Genomic DNA, 16,073 nt, shown 5'->3' with positions numbered 1-16,073 from the left:
TGTGAGTAGGAGGGAGAACAGGTGTTGAATCCCCATTTTACAGATGAGGAAACTGAGGCACAGAAAAGTGAAGAGGTTTTGCCAGGGTGGCAAAAAAAGTGGCAGAGTCTCATTAGAACCCAGGTTCTCTGATTTGTAAGTGCTAGCATAAATACACAGTCAGGGAAAATGAATGAGAATAAATAAGAATCTAACAATACAATACACATTGAATGTTTGGAAATAACATTGTTAGAAGAAGTTGCTAAATCAGTGCTTAGGGACTGGGAGTAATTCTCAAGACTCTGTGTGGAAAAGAACCTGGGCTTCGGAGTCAGAGGTCATGAGTTCGACTCCCGGCTCTGCCACTTGTCAGCTGTGTGACTGTGGGCGAGTCACTTCACTTCTCTGTGCCTCAGTTACCTCATCTGGAAAATGGGGATTAACTGTGAGCCTCACATGGGACAAGCTGATTCCCCTATATCTACCCCAGCGCTTAGAACAGTGCTCTGCACATAGTAAGCGCTTAACAAATGCCAACATTATTAATTATCTTCATCAATCAATCAATGGTATTTATTGAGCAGTTACTGTGAGCGGAGCACTGTACTAAGCACTTGGGAGAGTAAATACACCAACGTTGGTAGACATGTTCCCTGCTGTCTTCAAAGAGGGGTTGCAAGACCCTGGGTTATAGATTCTGAAGTACTGTACCTGCCAGGTGGAGATGCGGAGATCATAGTAAAAATAATAACGATAATTATGGAATTTGTCAGGCGCTTACTATGTGACAAACACTGTACTAAGTGCTGGGATAGATACAAGCAAATTGGGTTGGGCACAGTCCGTGTCCCACTTAGGACTCACAGTCTTATTCCCCATTTTACAGAGGCACAGAGAAGTGAGGTGATTTGCTTAATAATAATGTTGGTATTTGTGAAGCGCTTACTATGTGCAGAGCACTGTTCTAAGCGCTGGGGGAGATGCAGGGTCATCAGATTGGCCCACGTGAGGCTCACAGTTAGTCCCCATTTTACAGATGAGGTAACTGAGGCACAGAGAAGTCGAGTGACTTGCCCACAGTCACACAGCTGACAGGTGGCAGAGCAGGGAGTCGAACCCATGACCTCTGACTCCGAAGCCCAAGCTCTTTCCACGGAGCCACGCAGGAAACACAGTACACCCAGTACAGTTAAGCAAGGATTCGCCTTTATCCTACTACTGCTACAGGGAGTATACACACAGTTAGGAGAATAGGTCATATAAAGAGAAGCAGCGCGGCTCAGTGGAAAGAGCACGGGCTTTGGAGTCAGAGGTCATGGGTTCGAATCCCGGCTCGGTCACCTTTCAGCTGTGTGACTTTGGGCAAGTCACTTAACTTCTCGGTGCCTCAGTTACCTCATCTGTAAAATGGGGATTAAGACCGTGAGCCCCACGTGGGACACCCTGATTCCCCTGTGTCTACCCCAGCCCTTAGAACAGTGCTCGGCACGTAGTAAGCGCTTAACAAATACCAACATTATTATTATTATTATTAAAGAGATGCATATAAAGGAGGAATAATACCATAGCAGCCTCCTTCTGTCTTGAGGGAGCCCCGGGTTCGCAAGCGGACCTTCTGCTCGCACACTGTTTCGAGTTGTCTGGTGTCAGCTGCAGCATTTCTGGCCCCAAAACGGAGGCTCAACTTCCTAGAGCTCTCCGTGGCCGGTCTTATACCATCTGACTGTCCAGCATCTGGGTACAGCTGGACTTCCAAGACTTATTAATTGATAAACATCTCTTCCTGCACTGGGTCCATTGACTATCTGCAGGACAGATAAGTGCTTTTGTGTAAGATCACAAATCAAAGTGTTATTTCAACTGTGTGTTGGACCCCCCCAGGATATGTGGTCCATCCTCAGGCACAACCCCCCCGCATTCCTCTTATTAACCGTACATTTTCCTCCTCGAGTACCTGTTTTTCGAGGCTGCCCGTGAGTTTACAATGTTTTAAATGCTAGGCAGGCTCTCTTGAGGGGAAGAGGGAGTCGCAGGGGAGTGGGCTTTTGTCTCGTGGTGGTTGGTGGAAGCTGGGAAACCCCAGGTGGAAACCTTCCCACTTCCACTGTTATACGGTACTCTCCCAAGCCCATAGCACAGTGCTTTGCACACAGTAAGGGCTCAATAATTACAATCACTGACGACCTGAGCCCTTGGGTTTACGTGGATATCTGTAATTTATTTCTTTATATTGATGTCTATTTCCCCCTCTAGACTGTAAGCTCCTTGTGGGCAGAGAATGTGTCTGTTATATTGTTATATTGTAATATTAATGAAGGTATTTATTTAGCGCTTACTATGTGCCAATCACTGTTCTACTCTCCCAAATGCTTAGTACAGTGCTCTGCATGCAATAAGAGCTCAATAAATACAATCACTGACGACCTGAGCCCTTGGGTTTACGTGGATATCTGTAATTATTTCTTTATATGATGTCTCTTTCCCCCTTTAGACTGTAAGCTCCTTGTGGGCAGAGAATGTGTCTGTTATATTATATTGTAATAATAATGAAGGTATTTGTTAAGCCCTTACTATGTGCCAAGCACTGTTCTACTCTCCCAAGCGCTTAATACAGTGCTCTGCACACAATAAACACTCAATAAATATGACTGACTTACTGATTGACTGACTTGAGCGGCTTCCCATAGGCTGAGGGAGTGTTAGGTGTCACCCAGATCATGGTGTCAGCTGGTCCGGGTCTAAATTAGAACCCACACAACAAAGGAGAGATGGTTAGAGCTGCTTCTGGGTGGAACCGTTTCTTTTCTTTCCCTTGATGTTTTGAGTAGTGGAGGGGAGAGGGTGGGTGGAGAACCCTCCCTAATGGGGAAAACCAAGTTGTTGTCTATTTTCAGCCACCCATTGGTGATGGGGTGGATCATCTCCATGGAAACGGGCCCTCTGAACCATCAGAGGGCATTGTAGGACCAGGTGAGAGAGTGTGGAGGGTTCGGCAGAAGCCGTCACTGAAGAACAGTTCCGGCAAGTTCCCCATCTGGTAACCGTCACTGTCGGAGCAATATTAATCCTATATAGCCAGAGGACAGAAACAGTAGTTCCCACTCTGTTTTCATGGACACCTCTTGAAACAGCCTGGCCTAATGGATGGAGCGCGGGCCTGGGAGTCAGAAGGACCTGGGTTCTAATCCCCGCTCTGCCACTTGCCTGCTCTGGAACCGTGGACGAGTCATGCTGCTTCTTTCTGCCTCACTTTTCTCAGCTGTGAAATGGAAAAAACAAAAACCATTTTCTCTCCCACGTGGGACAGGGACACGATTATCTTGTATCTACCCCAGAGCTTAGAATGGTGATTGATACATAGTAAATGCTTAATAAATATGATTGATACATAGTAAATGCTTAACAAATATAATCATTATGGTATTTGTTAAGTGCTATCTCTATGCCAAATGCTGTACTAAGCGCTGAGGTAGATACAGAATAATCAGTTCCCACATGAGGCTCACGAGGTAGAGGGTAGAACCGGTATTGAATCCCCATTCTAAATTCGAGGGAACTGAGTCATAGAGAAATGAAGTAACCTGCCCAAGATCATACAGCAAGTAAGTGGCAGAGCCAGAATTGGAACTCAAGGCCTCTAACTCTCGGGTCCATCCTTTTTCTTCTAGGCCACGCAGCTTCTCGTTTCTCTGTGTTTTAGTTTCCTGATCTGTGAAATGGATAGTCAGTGCCTGTTCTCCCTCGTATTTAATAATAATATTGGTATTTGTTAAGCGCTTACTATGTGCAGAGCACTGTTCTAAGCGCTGGGGTAGATACAGGGGAATCGGGTTGTCCCACGTGAGGCTCACAGTTAATCCCCATTTTACAGATGAGGGAACTGAGGCACAGAGAAGTGAAGTGACTCACCCACAGTCACACAGCTGACAAGTGGCAGATCCGGGAGTCGAACCCATGACCTCTGACTCCGAAGCCCAGGCTCTTTCCACTGAGCCACGCTGCTTCCCCAATTTAGACCATGAGCCCCATGAGGGACAGGGACTGTATCCAACCCGATCATCTCGTATCTACCCCGGTGCTTAGATCAATGCTTGGAAGATAGTAAGCACTTAATAAATATAATAATAATAGGCTAGTGGGTGATGTTGGAGCAGCCCTGTGAAGTGTGTTGCATTTCCTCCACTGAGGAAAGAGGGGACCCCACTGTGCTAAATCTTTTCATATCCTCTTGAGGAAATAAAATCAGGGTCACCAGCCTCTTAGCCTGTTGTTATAGTGGTAGAGTCAGGCTGTGATCTTGAGGCGGTTGACTCTGATTCTGGTATTAAAGCAATGACTTGTTTTCCATTATATTGATGTCAGTCATTGAACTCTCCTTTTGCTCAGCAAACATGTCTCTCTATTTGGAGAACTCGGTCCTTTGTGGACAAACCCCGAAACTATCCAAGCCTGCTGGGCTGCAATTACTATCAATTTTTGTTTTTGTTTGGAAAACTGCAGTTTTCTCTGTGGAATTGCTAGTGAGACTCACTGGGAAGGAAGCACTGCCTTTGAGGTGAAGTCTTGAGGGCCAAGATATTCTCTTTTCATCTTGTCATCTTTCTCTTGGGATGGAGACTGTATGGCTTGATTATCTTGAGTCTATCTCAGTGCTTAGTACTGTATTTGGAATTTAGAAGGCATTTTTAAAGCACCAGCAACCCCCTGCCACATCCTCCATCTGGCCTGGATCTCCCTCTCCCTTCGTATCTGATAGACCACCAGTTGCCACCCCTTCAAACCCTACAAAAATCACATTTCTTCCAAAAGGTCTTCCGCGATCAAACTCCTATTTCCCCTACTTCCTCTCCCTTCTGGTCCTCTCTGCACTTGAGTCTGTACCCTTTAAGCACTTGATATTCTGCCCCACAGCTCTTGTGCACATATAATAATAACATTACTTGTTAAGTGCTTACTATGTGCCAAGCACTCTAAGTGTTGAGGTAGATACAGGTTATCAGTTTGAACCCAGTTGCTGGCACACATGGGGCTCACAATCTTAATCCTCTTTTTACAGATGAGATAACTGAGGCCCAGAGAAGTGAAGTTACTTGCCTAAGGTCACCCAGAAGATTTGTGGTGGGGGCAGGATTAGAACCCAGGTCCTTCTGACTCCCAGGCCCGTGCTCTATGCGCTAAGCCATACCACTTACCTTATACCCTGCTATTTCCCCTTCCCCCTCTGTGTTTTATTTTCATATATCCTCTTATAGACTATATATACCTTGTGGACAGGGATCGTGTCTACCGTCTTTGTATAGTACTATCCTATGTGTGTACTACAGTGCTCTGCCCACATTCCTGCTCATTGTATGAAAACTATTGCCCCTTCCCTCCTCCCCTCCTTACCACTCACTCTCCAACAGCTTCTTCCCCTCTGCCTTCAAACATGCCCATGTCTCCCCCATCCTAAAGTAACCCTCTCGACACCACATCCCCTTCCAATTATAACCCTATCTCTCTCCTAGCCTTCCTTTCTAAGCTCCTAGAACGAGTCGTCTACACTCGCTGCCTTGAATTCCTCAAGTCCAACTCTCTCCTGGACCCCCTCCAGTCTGGCTTCCGTCCCAAGCACTCCACCGAAACTGCCCTCTCAAAGGTCACCGGTGACTTCCTTCTTGCCAAATCCAATGGCTTCTACTCTATCCTAATCCTCCTCGACCTCTCAGCTGCCTCGGCCACTGCCGACCATCCCTTTCTCCTCGACATGTTATCCAAACTTGGCTTCACAGACTCCATCCTCTCCTGGTTTTCCTCTTATCTCTCTGGCAGTTCATTTTCAGTCTCCTTTGTGGGCTCCTTCTCCCTCTCCCATCCCCTAAAACTGAAGGGGTTCCTCAAGAGTCAGTTCTTGGTCCCCTTCTGTTCTCCATCTAGACTCACTCCCTTGGTGAAATCATTCACTCCCACGGCTTCAACTCTCATCTCTACGTAGATGACACCCAAATCTACATCTCCTCCCCGTTCTCTCTCCCTACTGCCTTCAGGACATCTCCACCTGGATGTCCACCCACCACCTAAAACTCAACATGTCCAAGACTGAGCTCCTTATCTTCCCTCCCAAACCCTGTCCTCTCCCTGACTGCCCCATCACAATGGGCGGCACTACCCACCTTCCTGTCTCCCAAGCCTGCAACCTTGGTGTCATCCTTGTCTCTGCTCACTCATCGACCCCACACATCCAATCCATCACCAAAACCCGCCAGTCTCACCTTCCCAACATCGCCAAGATCCTCCCTTTCCTCTCCATCCAAACTGCTACCTTTCTGGTACAATCTCTCATAATATCCTGACTAGATTGTCGCATCAGCCTCCTCTGATCTCCCATCCTCCTGTCTCTCCCCACTCCAGTCGATACTTCACTCTGCCGCTCGGATTATCTTTCTACAGAAACGCTCTGAACATGTCACTCCCCTCCTCAAAAACCTCCAGTGGTTACCTATCAACCTTCGCACAAAGCAAAAGCTCCTCACTCTTGGTTTCAAAGCTTTCCATCCCCTTGCCCCCTTCTACCTCACCTCCATTCTCTCCTTCTACAGCCCACCCTGTACACTCTGCTCCTCTGCCGCTAACCTCCTCATTGTACCTCGTTCTCACCTATCCTGCCGTCGACCCCGGCCCACATCCTACCATTGACCTGGGATGCCCTCTCTCCTCACATCCGTCAAACTAACTCTCTTCCCCTCTTCAAAGCCCTACTGAGAGCTCACTTCCTCCAAGAGGCCTTCCCAGACTGAGCCTTCCCTTTCCCTCTGCTCCTCCTCCCCTCCCCATTCCCCCCTTCCCCTCCCCACAGCACTTGTGTATATTTGTATATATTATTTAACTCTATTTTGTTAATGATGTGTATATATCTATGATTCTATTTATCTTGATGGTATTGATGCCTACTTGTTTTGTTTTGCTGTCTGTCTCCGGCTTTTAGACTGTGAGCCCGTTGTTGGGCAGGGATTGTCTCTATCTGTTGCTGAATTGTACATTCCAAGTGCTTAGTACAGTGCTCTGCACACAGTAAGTGCCCAATAAATACGATTGAATGAATGAATAAGTACCACTGATTGAAAATAAGTTTGTAAGTGCTGGAGACTGCCCGTGGGTTTGATGAGTTGGGGTGCTTGGGAAGACTTTATAGGAACAGGAAGGGTTTTAGGAGGACATTGGATGAGGGGAACATGATATATATCTGTGGGTTTTGGGGAAAAGACGGTTGCTAGCTGGGGGAGCAGCTTGGATGGGAGAATGGAGGTGGCAGAGGTGAGAGCGAGGTACAGCTTAGATGATTGGTTTGAGAGACACGAAGGGTGCAAACCGAAGAGTAGCGTTTGAAGACAGTGGAAGCGTAAGATGGGACCAGGCGGTGGAGAGGCTTGAGAAGTTTTCCTTGGATGCAGAGGGATACCGGAAGCCTGTGGAGAATTTTGAGGATTGGTGCGATATGTTCCAAGGAGATGATCCATGCAGCCGGGTAGATTGAAGTGGGTGAGATTGGATGCAGGGAGGCCAATGAGGAGGCCAGTGCAATACCCTACACTGTGAGCTTGCTGTGGGCAGGGGACGTGTCTACTAGCATCTTTTGTATCATACTCTTCCAAGCACTTAGTACAGTGCTCTGCACACATTAAACACTCAGTAAGATACCATCGACTGATTGATCTAACAATGACTGACTAGACCCTAGACTTGGGTGGTGGGGAAAGAAGGCATGCGGAAGAAATTACGTAGGAAAAACCGGCAGAATTTGGCATAGATGATGAGCTGTGTTTGGGGCAGGGATCGTATACGAACAATAAAGCGAGGTCTGTTTCTAAATGAATCGAAAGCCAGTGTGGTCATGTAGAAAGGTCACTCCCCTTCTTAAAAGCCTTCAGTGGTTGCCTATCAACCTCCGCACGAAACAAAAACTTCTCACTCTAGGCTTCCAGGGTCTTCATCACCTTGCCCCCTCCTACCTCTCCTCCCTTCTTTCTTTCTTATGTGCACCCCGTAGGCTCCGCTCCTCTGCCGCCCACCTCCTCGCCGTCCCCCGTTCTCGCCTATCCCGCCGTCGACTCCTGGCCCACGTCCTCCCGCTGTCCTGGAACGCCCTCCCTCCTCACCTCTGCCAATTAACTCTCTTCCCCTCTTCAAAGCCCTACTGAGAGCTCACCTCCTCCAAGAGGCCTTCCCACACTGAGCTTCCCCTTTTCCCTCTGCTCCCTCTGCTGCCTCTCTGCCCCCCCTTCACCTCCCCTCAGCTAAGCCCCCTTTTCCCCCCCTTTCCCTCTACTCCTCCCCCTCTCCCTTCCCCTCCCCTCAACACTGTGCTCATCTGCTCATTTGTATTATTGTATTATTGTATATATTTTTGTTATTTTTGTATATATTTATATTTTTGTATATATTTTTATTACCCTATTTATTTTGTTAAAGAGATGTACATCCCCTTGATTCTATTCATTGCTATTGTTTTTGTTTGTCTCCCCCGATTAGACTGTGAGCCCATCAGTGGGCAGGGACTGTCTCTATCAGTGGCCAAATTGTACATTCCAAGCGCTTAGTACAATGCTCTGCACATAGTAAGCGCTCAATAAATACTATTGAATGAATGAATGAAAGAGCACGAGCCTGGGAGTCAAAGGCCTCGGGTTCTAATCCCGGATTTGACACTTTTCTGCTGTGCAATCTTGGGCAAGTCACTTAACTTCTCGGTGCCTCGGTTACCTCTTTTGTGAAATGGGGATTATGAGCGTGAGCCCTGTGTGGGACGGGAACTACGTCCAACCCAATTATCTTGCATCTACTCCAGCGCTTAGTACGGTGCCCGGCACTGCATGAGCACTTAACAGATATCATTAAAAAATAAATATAATAACTTAATAGGTTTTTCTCACTGTGCTGTGTTTTCTGAACTGCCATCGTCTTTTATCCCAGCTATTCGTTGCAGTCTGAATCCAAATGGCATCGATCACTCCGTCTGTGCCGAAGGGATTAACTTGCCCGTCGAAGAGCAAGGCGGGGAATCTGAGTCGGCTCAAAGCGAAAATCCCCCGAAGGTCTGCGACTCCAAAGGGACACCCAAGAAGCAGCAGGCGGAACCAGAGGCCTCTAAGGTAGGGAGGAGTCGCCCTTTCGACAATGTGTACTTTGGCTAAGGGTTTTCAAGTACGCTGCAAGGAACCACAAAACCTGTTTGTGGTGACTCAGAAAAATGGCGTCTCGGCTATGAGGCGGCGAATACCGATGGTCTTAGATGACTCTCGTCGTTATGTAGTAGTTTTAGTATTTCATTCTGTGCTAAGGGGTTGCCTTTTATTGTACCGATCTGTGTGGCATCATGTGAGGCTGTCGCTATAGCATTTTCTATCGAAGTCGATGAGTAATGAATAACGTGGTGTAGAAGTTACCGTGCGAGTTCGTTTCTTGCCGGTGGTAAAAGTGGTAGAGAGAGACCCATCCAGGAGCTATTTTTTGAGCTGAACGGAAGTGCCCCGGACAGATTGGTTTTGGAGACCTGAGTGGAAGTAGGGGTTGAAACCGGGGTTCCGTTTAATCAGATCCGGATCAGTCATCCAGGCTGTACAATTTGGGAGGGAAAATGAGCCTTCTAAGGGCTTCTGCAGATGAAAGATAAATAATCTTCCCTGAGACAGGTCCGTAAAAGAGAATCTGAAATGGACTGGAAAGTGGAGTGAAAAATGCAAATGAATATATTAGCTATTGATTGGGCCTTTGTAAAATTTTAATTCAATTTTTAATTGCATGGATCCCAATCCTATCTACTCTGTCGGCAAAGTGGGCTAGTGATGTGCAAGAATGTTTGATCACAGCGTGAGCGAAGACGGCTTAGGCGGGAGTTATTTTCGACATCTGATGCTCACTGCTTAAGTAGCGTCATAAGCTTCTTGCAGTTTTAATATTTTGAGGAGTTAGGGGGTTCATTCCAGAGAGTATTTGAGTTACCTTGTTGACAAGCAATGTGTCCTTGTGGAGAGAGCACAGGCTGGGGAGTCAGAAGGACCTGGGTTCTAATCTAAGCTCTGCCAATTGCTTGTTGTGTGACCTTGGGTGAGTCACTTAACTTGTCTGTGCCTCAGTTTCCTCAAGCGTACAATGGGGATACCTGTTCTCCTTCTTACTTAAACTGTGAGCTCCATGTGGGACAGGGACCGTGTCCAACCTGATTAAATCGTACCTACTCCCATGCTTAGAACAGTGTTTGACACATAATAAGCACTTAACAAATACGATAATAAAAATGCTCCTTATTCACAAGCCTAAGAAAAGGAAATATATGGCCAACACCTTGCCCCAGGAACGGAATGATTTTGGAAACCTGTGCCATGCTTTAGGCTCCATTAGCCTAACCTCAGAGAAACGAGAAGTCGTCGGATGAACTGGGAAGAGCTGGCATTCAGCAGTGCCCGGAATTCCCGCGGTCCGAAGGTACTTATCCTTAGAGGAGCCAGAGCAGAGAATCTCCTGCTTGATCTGGATGTCCCAAGGCTCAGAGCCTTCATACAGAGCATCCCAGGTAGCTGCTGGCTGCGTATTTGGTGGCTGGTCTTTACCGAGAGCAAAATCAACTCATTTTGTATATTTTTCCTGGTGGGTTGAGGGGCGGGGAAGGGAGTCGGGGAGAGAGTGAGAGAGAGAGGAACAGAGAGAGAGGGATAGAGGGGAGAAGGAGCGGGAGAGAGAGAAGAAGAAGAGAGGAGGGATGGGGAAAAGGGAGAGGGAGGGGAAAAGGTGCAAGGAAGAGAAAGAAAGAGAAAGAGGTGGGCATGCACGTAGGTGGGGCAGGGGCAGGGAGGTGTTTCTTCATTAAATAGCCCACCTCTTGGTGGCATCAACTTAAGTAGAACCTTTGATCTACCGGCCCTGAAAGTCAACTCTAACCTCACCCCATTGGCATTTATCTTCACCAACTGGCCATAACTTCTCATCGTAAAATCATTTCATACCCATGGAGCATAAGATTTTAGAAGTCTAAATCTCACTCTTCTTAAAGCTCACAATCCAACCTGAATCGAGATGAGGGGTGGCCTCTTGGAAGGAGCATGGGCCTGGGAGTCGGAAGCACCTGGGTTCTAATCCCAGCTCCCATTTGTCCGTTTTGTGACCTTGGGCATGTCGGTTAACTTTTCCGTGCCTCAGTTCCCTCATTTGTAAAATGGAGATTAAGACTGTGGGACATGGATTCTGTCCAACCTGATTAGCTTGTATCTACCCCAGTACCTAGTACAGTGTCTCGCAGATAGTAGGTGCTTCACAAATACCGTAAAAAAGATAGCCAAAAAAAAACCGAAATAAAACTGTAGGTGTGATTGGTCTTGTGTTCAGAATGCCATGGCTGTGAGTAGAAAGGCTGCTTTGTAATGAGCAATTCCTATCTTATCAGTTACCCAATAGTGATGATATTGGTAATAATGGCACTGATATCTCCTGAGCACGAGCTATACACCACGACCTGTGCTAAGCATTACGGGAGGTAGAAATCAATCAATCCTATCTATTGAGCACTTTCTGTGTGCAGAGCATTATACTAAGAGCCTGGGAGAGTATAAAACAGTCTAACAGACCTATTTCTTGCCCACAAGGAGTTTACAGTCTAGCGGGAATATTCAGATTGGATTAGAGCTTAGTACAGTGCTTTGCACACAGTAAACAATAAATACGATTGAATGATGCAGTCGATTGAATGATGCAATCCCTGTCCCTTAGTAGACAAGGGAAGGAGATAAAGTATTTGAACTCAGTTTTACAGATGAAGAAACTGAGTTCCAGAGAAGCAATGTGCCTTGCCCAAGATCACCCAGCAGGCAGGTGGCAGAGCCAGAATTAAAACCCAAGTCTCTTGACTCCCTGTCCTGTGCTCTTTCTGCTAGGTCCCACTGCCTCTCTAGTAGTCAATTATAATAATTGTCAATGTCAATAATATGCAACAATAACATAGATTTATAGAATGTTGTTATTTTTTTCTGAAGCCTTTCCCATTCAGTATCTTGTTTATCCACATACCATTCCAGTGAGTCAGGGGAAGGTAGTTATATTCCGGGAAGATACAGAGTAAGAAATCTAAGGCCCAGAGAGGCTAGGTAATTTGCCTGATGTCACACAGCAGACCAGTGGCAGAGAGGAAGTTTAGACCCCAGCCCTCCCAGTGCGTTGCCTCTTTCTCTCATGCTCCTTCTCATTCGATTAGACTGTAAACCCGTCAAAGGGCAGGGACTCTCTCTGTTACCGATTTGTACATTCCAAGCGCTTAGTACAGTGGTCTGCACGTAGTAACCGCTCAATAAATACTATTGAATGAATTTGGTACTGAGGATTACATTTTAAACTTATGCTTCCACTGGGGCTCACAGGTCTAACAGTGCTCAGATTTTAATTTTGAGTGAGTGCGAGATGAGAAGCAGCATGTCCTAGTAGGTAGAACATGGGTCTGGGAGTCAGAAGACTCTGGGTTCTAATCCTAGCTCTGCTACTTGTCTGCTGTGTGACCTTGGGCTAGTCATTTAAGTTCTCCATGCCTCAGTTATCTGTAAAATGAGGATTAAGACTGTGACCTCCATGAGGGACATGGACGGTGTCTAATCTGATTAGCCTGTGTCTACCCCAGTGTTTAGTTCAGTGTCTGGCATATAGTAAGCTCTTAAATAACATAAAAAAGCAGACGGATGGTGCTGGAACAGGTGGCCGGTTGACTGGTTTTCTAATAATAATAATAATGTTGCTATTTGTTAAGCGCTTACTATGTGCAGAGCACTGTTCTAAGCACTGGGATAGACACAGGGTAATCACGTTGTCCCATGTGAGGCTCACAGTTAATCCCCATTTTCCAGATGAGGTATCTGAGGCATCAAGAAGTTAAGTGACTTGTCCACAGTCACACAACTGACAAGTGGCAGAGCGGGGAGTCGAACCCATGACCCCTGACTCCAAAACCCAGGCTCTTTCCACTTAGCCATGTTGCACATCGCTGCTGGCCTGGGTCCTGGCTGACTGGCTAATTCAGTCAGCCAGTCAGTCGTATTTATTGAGCGTTTACTGTGTGCAGAGCACTCTACTAAGCGCTTGGGAGAGTACAGTCTCTCTTGGGTCCGATTTGTTATTTCCAGTGTCTGTCCTCCCCCGGCTGCGGTTCCCATAGCTGAGTTCTGCTCTTTGGGGCCTGCGACAGTCTTCCCACGACATGTGAGGGAAACAAACAAGCTTTGGAGCAAGTAGAAGTTTCAGGGCTCCCCCCGGAGAAACACAGGATTGAGCAGACTCCATTTACTTGTGGAAGATAATAATAATAATGTTGGTATTTGTTGAGTGCTTACTATGTGCAAAGCACTGTTCTAAGCACTGGGGGGATACAAGGTGATCAGGTTGTCCCTCGTGGGGCTCACAGTTTTAATCCCCATTTTACAGATGAGGTAACGGAGGCACAGAGAAGTAAAGTGACTTGGCCAAAGTCACACAGCTGGCAAGCGGCGGAGCCGGGATTAGAACCCATGACCTCTGACTCCCAAACCCGGGCTCTTTCCACTGAGCCACGCTGCTTCTCAAGATGGCGCCCGGTGTGTCCCATTCCACCATGTGCCGGTGTAACCTGTGTGAAGGCCTGGGCGTATCCTCATCTGGGAGAAGTGAGTCAGTCAGTCTTATTTATGAAGTGATAACTGTGGGCAGAACTCTGTACTAAATGCTTGGGGGAGTACAATATAGCAGACACATCCCTTACACAACGAGCTTACAGTCTAGAGGCGGGGAGACAGACATTCATATAGATAGAGAAGTGTGTTTCCAGTAGGCAGTGTTCAGGAGACCAGGTTTTGAAGGTCTGAGGTCCAAATTTAGTTATTCTTCTTATTTACATGTCAAGGGTGAATTAACTCCCCTCTCAACCTCCGTTCCCTGGGTTTGTGTCAGGATTCAGGAATTTCCAATCCTTTCCCTGAGGTTACCGTTAATCTATCGACGCTTTCCGGAGAAATCACTAAAGAGATTCCTTAGAGCAATCTCTAAAGCAGCAGCGCCAACTGACTTGTCCGATTAGTTGTCGCCCATGGGTATTTGGACCTCGTTGAGTCAGGGGTTGTGTGTCTACTGGTGTTTGTCTCCCGACCCAAAGGCAGCACGGCCTAATGGATAGAGCATGGGCCTCGACATCAGAAGGACCTGTGTTCTAATCCTGGCTCCACCGCTTGTCTGTTTGTGGGACCGAGGGCGAGTCATTTCACTTCTCTGTCCCGCAGTGACCTGAGCTGTAAAATGGGGGCAGGGACTGATTATCTTGTGTCCACCCCAGCGCTCAGGACAGTGCCAGGCACATAGATGGTAAGTGCTTAACAAATACCATTAAAAAACAAAACAAAATATAAAAAACTAGGGTCGGCCAAAGGTCTTTTTAGAGGAAACAAAGGGTAAACTTAACAGGAAAGTTATTAAACAATAAAATGGATAGCTGTCTAGGCAGTGTGGTAGTGAAGTGACCACAGTCCTCTCTGATTTCCCCCAGTGGTTAGAGTTCATGCCAATGGCTTGTAGAGGCGAGTGATTTGTTAATCCAGAATGAAATGGAGTTGAGTGTACAAAGACGAACAACAGCATCCATTCATTCAGTAGTATTTATTGGTCACTCAATGTGGACAGGGCGTTGGTGGGAGTCTGCTTCTGCTTACTATTTAAAGGAGAAGTTTGTCGGCACGCAACCCACTGAAGATTAGAGCAGGTGACTATATGAAGGTCAATCAGCAAATCTAAATTTCTAGAAATCGCAATCAATGTCAGTGTGTTACTGGTATTTATTGAGTTCAGAGCACTGTTTAAGTAAATCTAAATGTTAAGAGATAGCAATTAGTCAGTCAACTGTATTTATTGAGCATTTGCTGAGTGCAGAGCACTGTACTCAGGAGTTGGGGGAGCCCAGTTCAGAGTAGTTATGACCTCTGCCTGCAAGGCCCTGAGGGTTTAGAAAGACGAGCTTGTGTATTTACTATCAGTAGGGTTAAAGTGTGAGTCTCCTGTTTGGGGCAGCTTTTGACCATACCTGTTTCCCTGGATCAGTAGTCTTTGTGGAGCAGCCTGGTGAAATGAGGAAAAAATACCTTCAAATCCCACCACGTCTCCCCCGATTAGACCATAAGCCCGTCAAACGGCAGGGACTGTCTCTATCTGTTGCCGACTTGTTCATTCCAAGCACTTAGTACAGTGCTCTGCACATAGTAAGCGCTCAATAAATACTATTGAATGAAAAGAGAATTTGCAAAAGGGCCCATTGGAAGAAACCTGGATTGTAAATTCACGCTGATCAGAAAGATGTGAATAGCTTAGGGAAGCAGTGTTGTCTACTGGAAAGAGCACGGGCCTGGGACGACTCTGGGCTCTGGAAGGACCTGCATTCTAATCCTGGCTCTGCCACTTGTCTGCTTCCTTGGGCAGGACACTTCACTTCTCTGGGCCTTAGCTTCCTCATCTGTGAAGTGGGGATTATTAAATCCTTCCCTCTTCTACTTAGACTGTGAGCCCCATGTGGACTGGGGCTATGTCCAAGATCTACCCCAGTGCTTAGTACACAGTAGTTGCTTTGCAAATACCACCTTTAATATTATTAGTGTTACTTTCACCACTTCTGGAATATGAACTAGAGAATGGTGTGGGTTTTACTTTGAGGCGACTGTAAGGATTTAAAGGGAGGGAAAAAATAAACCCCCATATGGCCAGAGAAAGAGACCCTAAGTTTGCATTTTGGTGGATTTCTTGGTGTTAAATACATTCACGCCAGTTTTTTTTCTATAACAGAAAAGTATCCTGTGAGTTCTTCTATCCAGCTGTAGGTCTCCTGAGGGCAGAGAATGAGTATTTTAATTTTGCTGTACTCTCCTATGTGCCCAGTACAGGGCTCTACCCGCCCTGGGGGTCTGGCACAGCACTCTGCACGCTGTGGTTGCTTTAAGTAGGGAAGCAGCATGGTCTAGTGGATAGAGTATGGGCATGGGAGTCAGAAGGACCTGGGTTCTAATCCCGGATCCTCCGCTTGTCTGCTGTGTGACTTCGGGCAAGTCACTTCACTTTTCTGGCCCTCA

At 46.7% G+C, this 16,073-nt stretch overlaps 1 protein-coding gene across 4 annotated transcripts in view; it reads left to right on the top strand.

Annotated features, from left to right (window-relative positions):
• SAMD12 (sterile alpha motif domain containing 12) overlaps positions 1–16,073 on the top strand; it is a 275,112-nt gene that overhangs the window by 32,644 nt on the left and 226,395 nt on the right. For all 4 annotated transcript variants that reach the window (XM_029064093.2, XM_029064092.2, XM_029064097.2 and 1 more), the window contains exon 2: positions 8,932–9,110. In XM_029064093.2, the coding sequence (XP_028919926.1) occupies positions 8,932–9,110 (179 nt within the window). The remainder of the gene's footprint in view (positions 1–8,931; positions 9,111–16,073) is intronic.

This window comes from Ornithorhynchus anatinus, chromosome 4 (assembly GCF_004115215.2).
Source record: "Ornithorhynchus anatinus isolate Pmale09 chromosome 4, mOrnAna1.pri.v4, whole genome shotgun sequence".
NCBI classification, from domain to species: Eukaryota; Metazoa; Chordata; class Mammalia; order Monotremata; family Ornithorhynchidae; genus Ornithorhynchus; species Ornithorhynchus anatinus.
The sequence above is the reverse complement of the archived record's forward strand: the minus strand, read 5'-3'. Positions and strand labels throughout refer to the sequence as shown.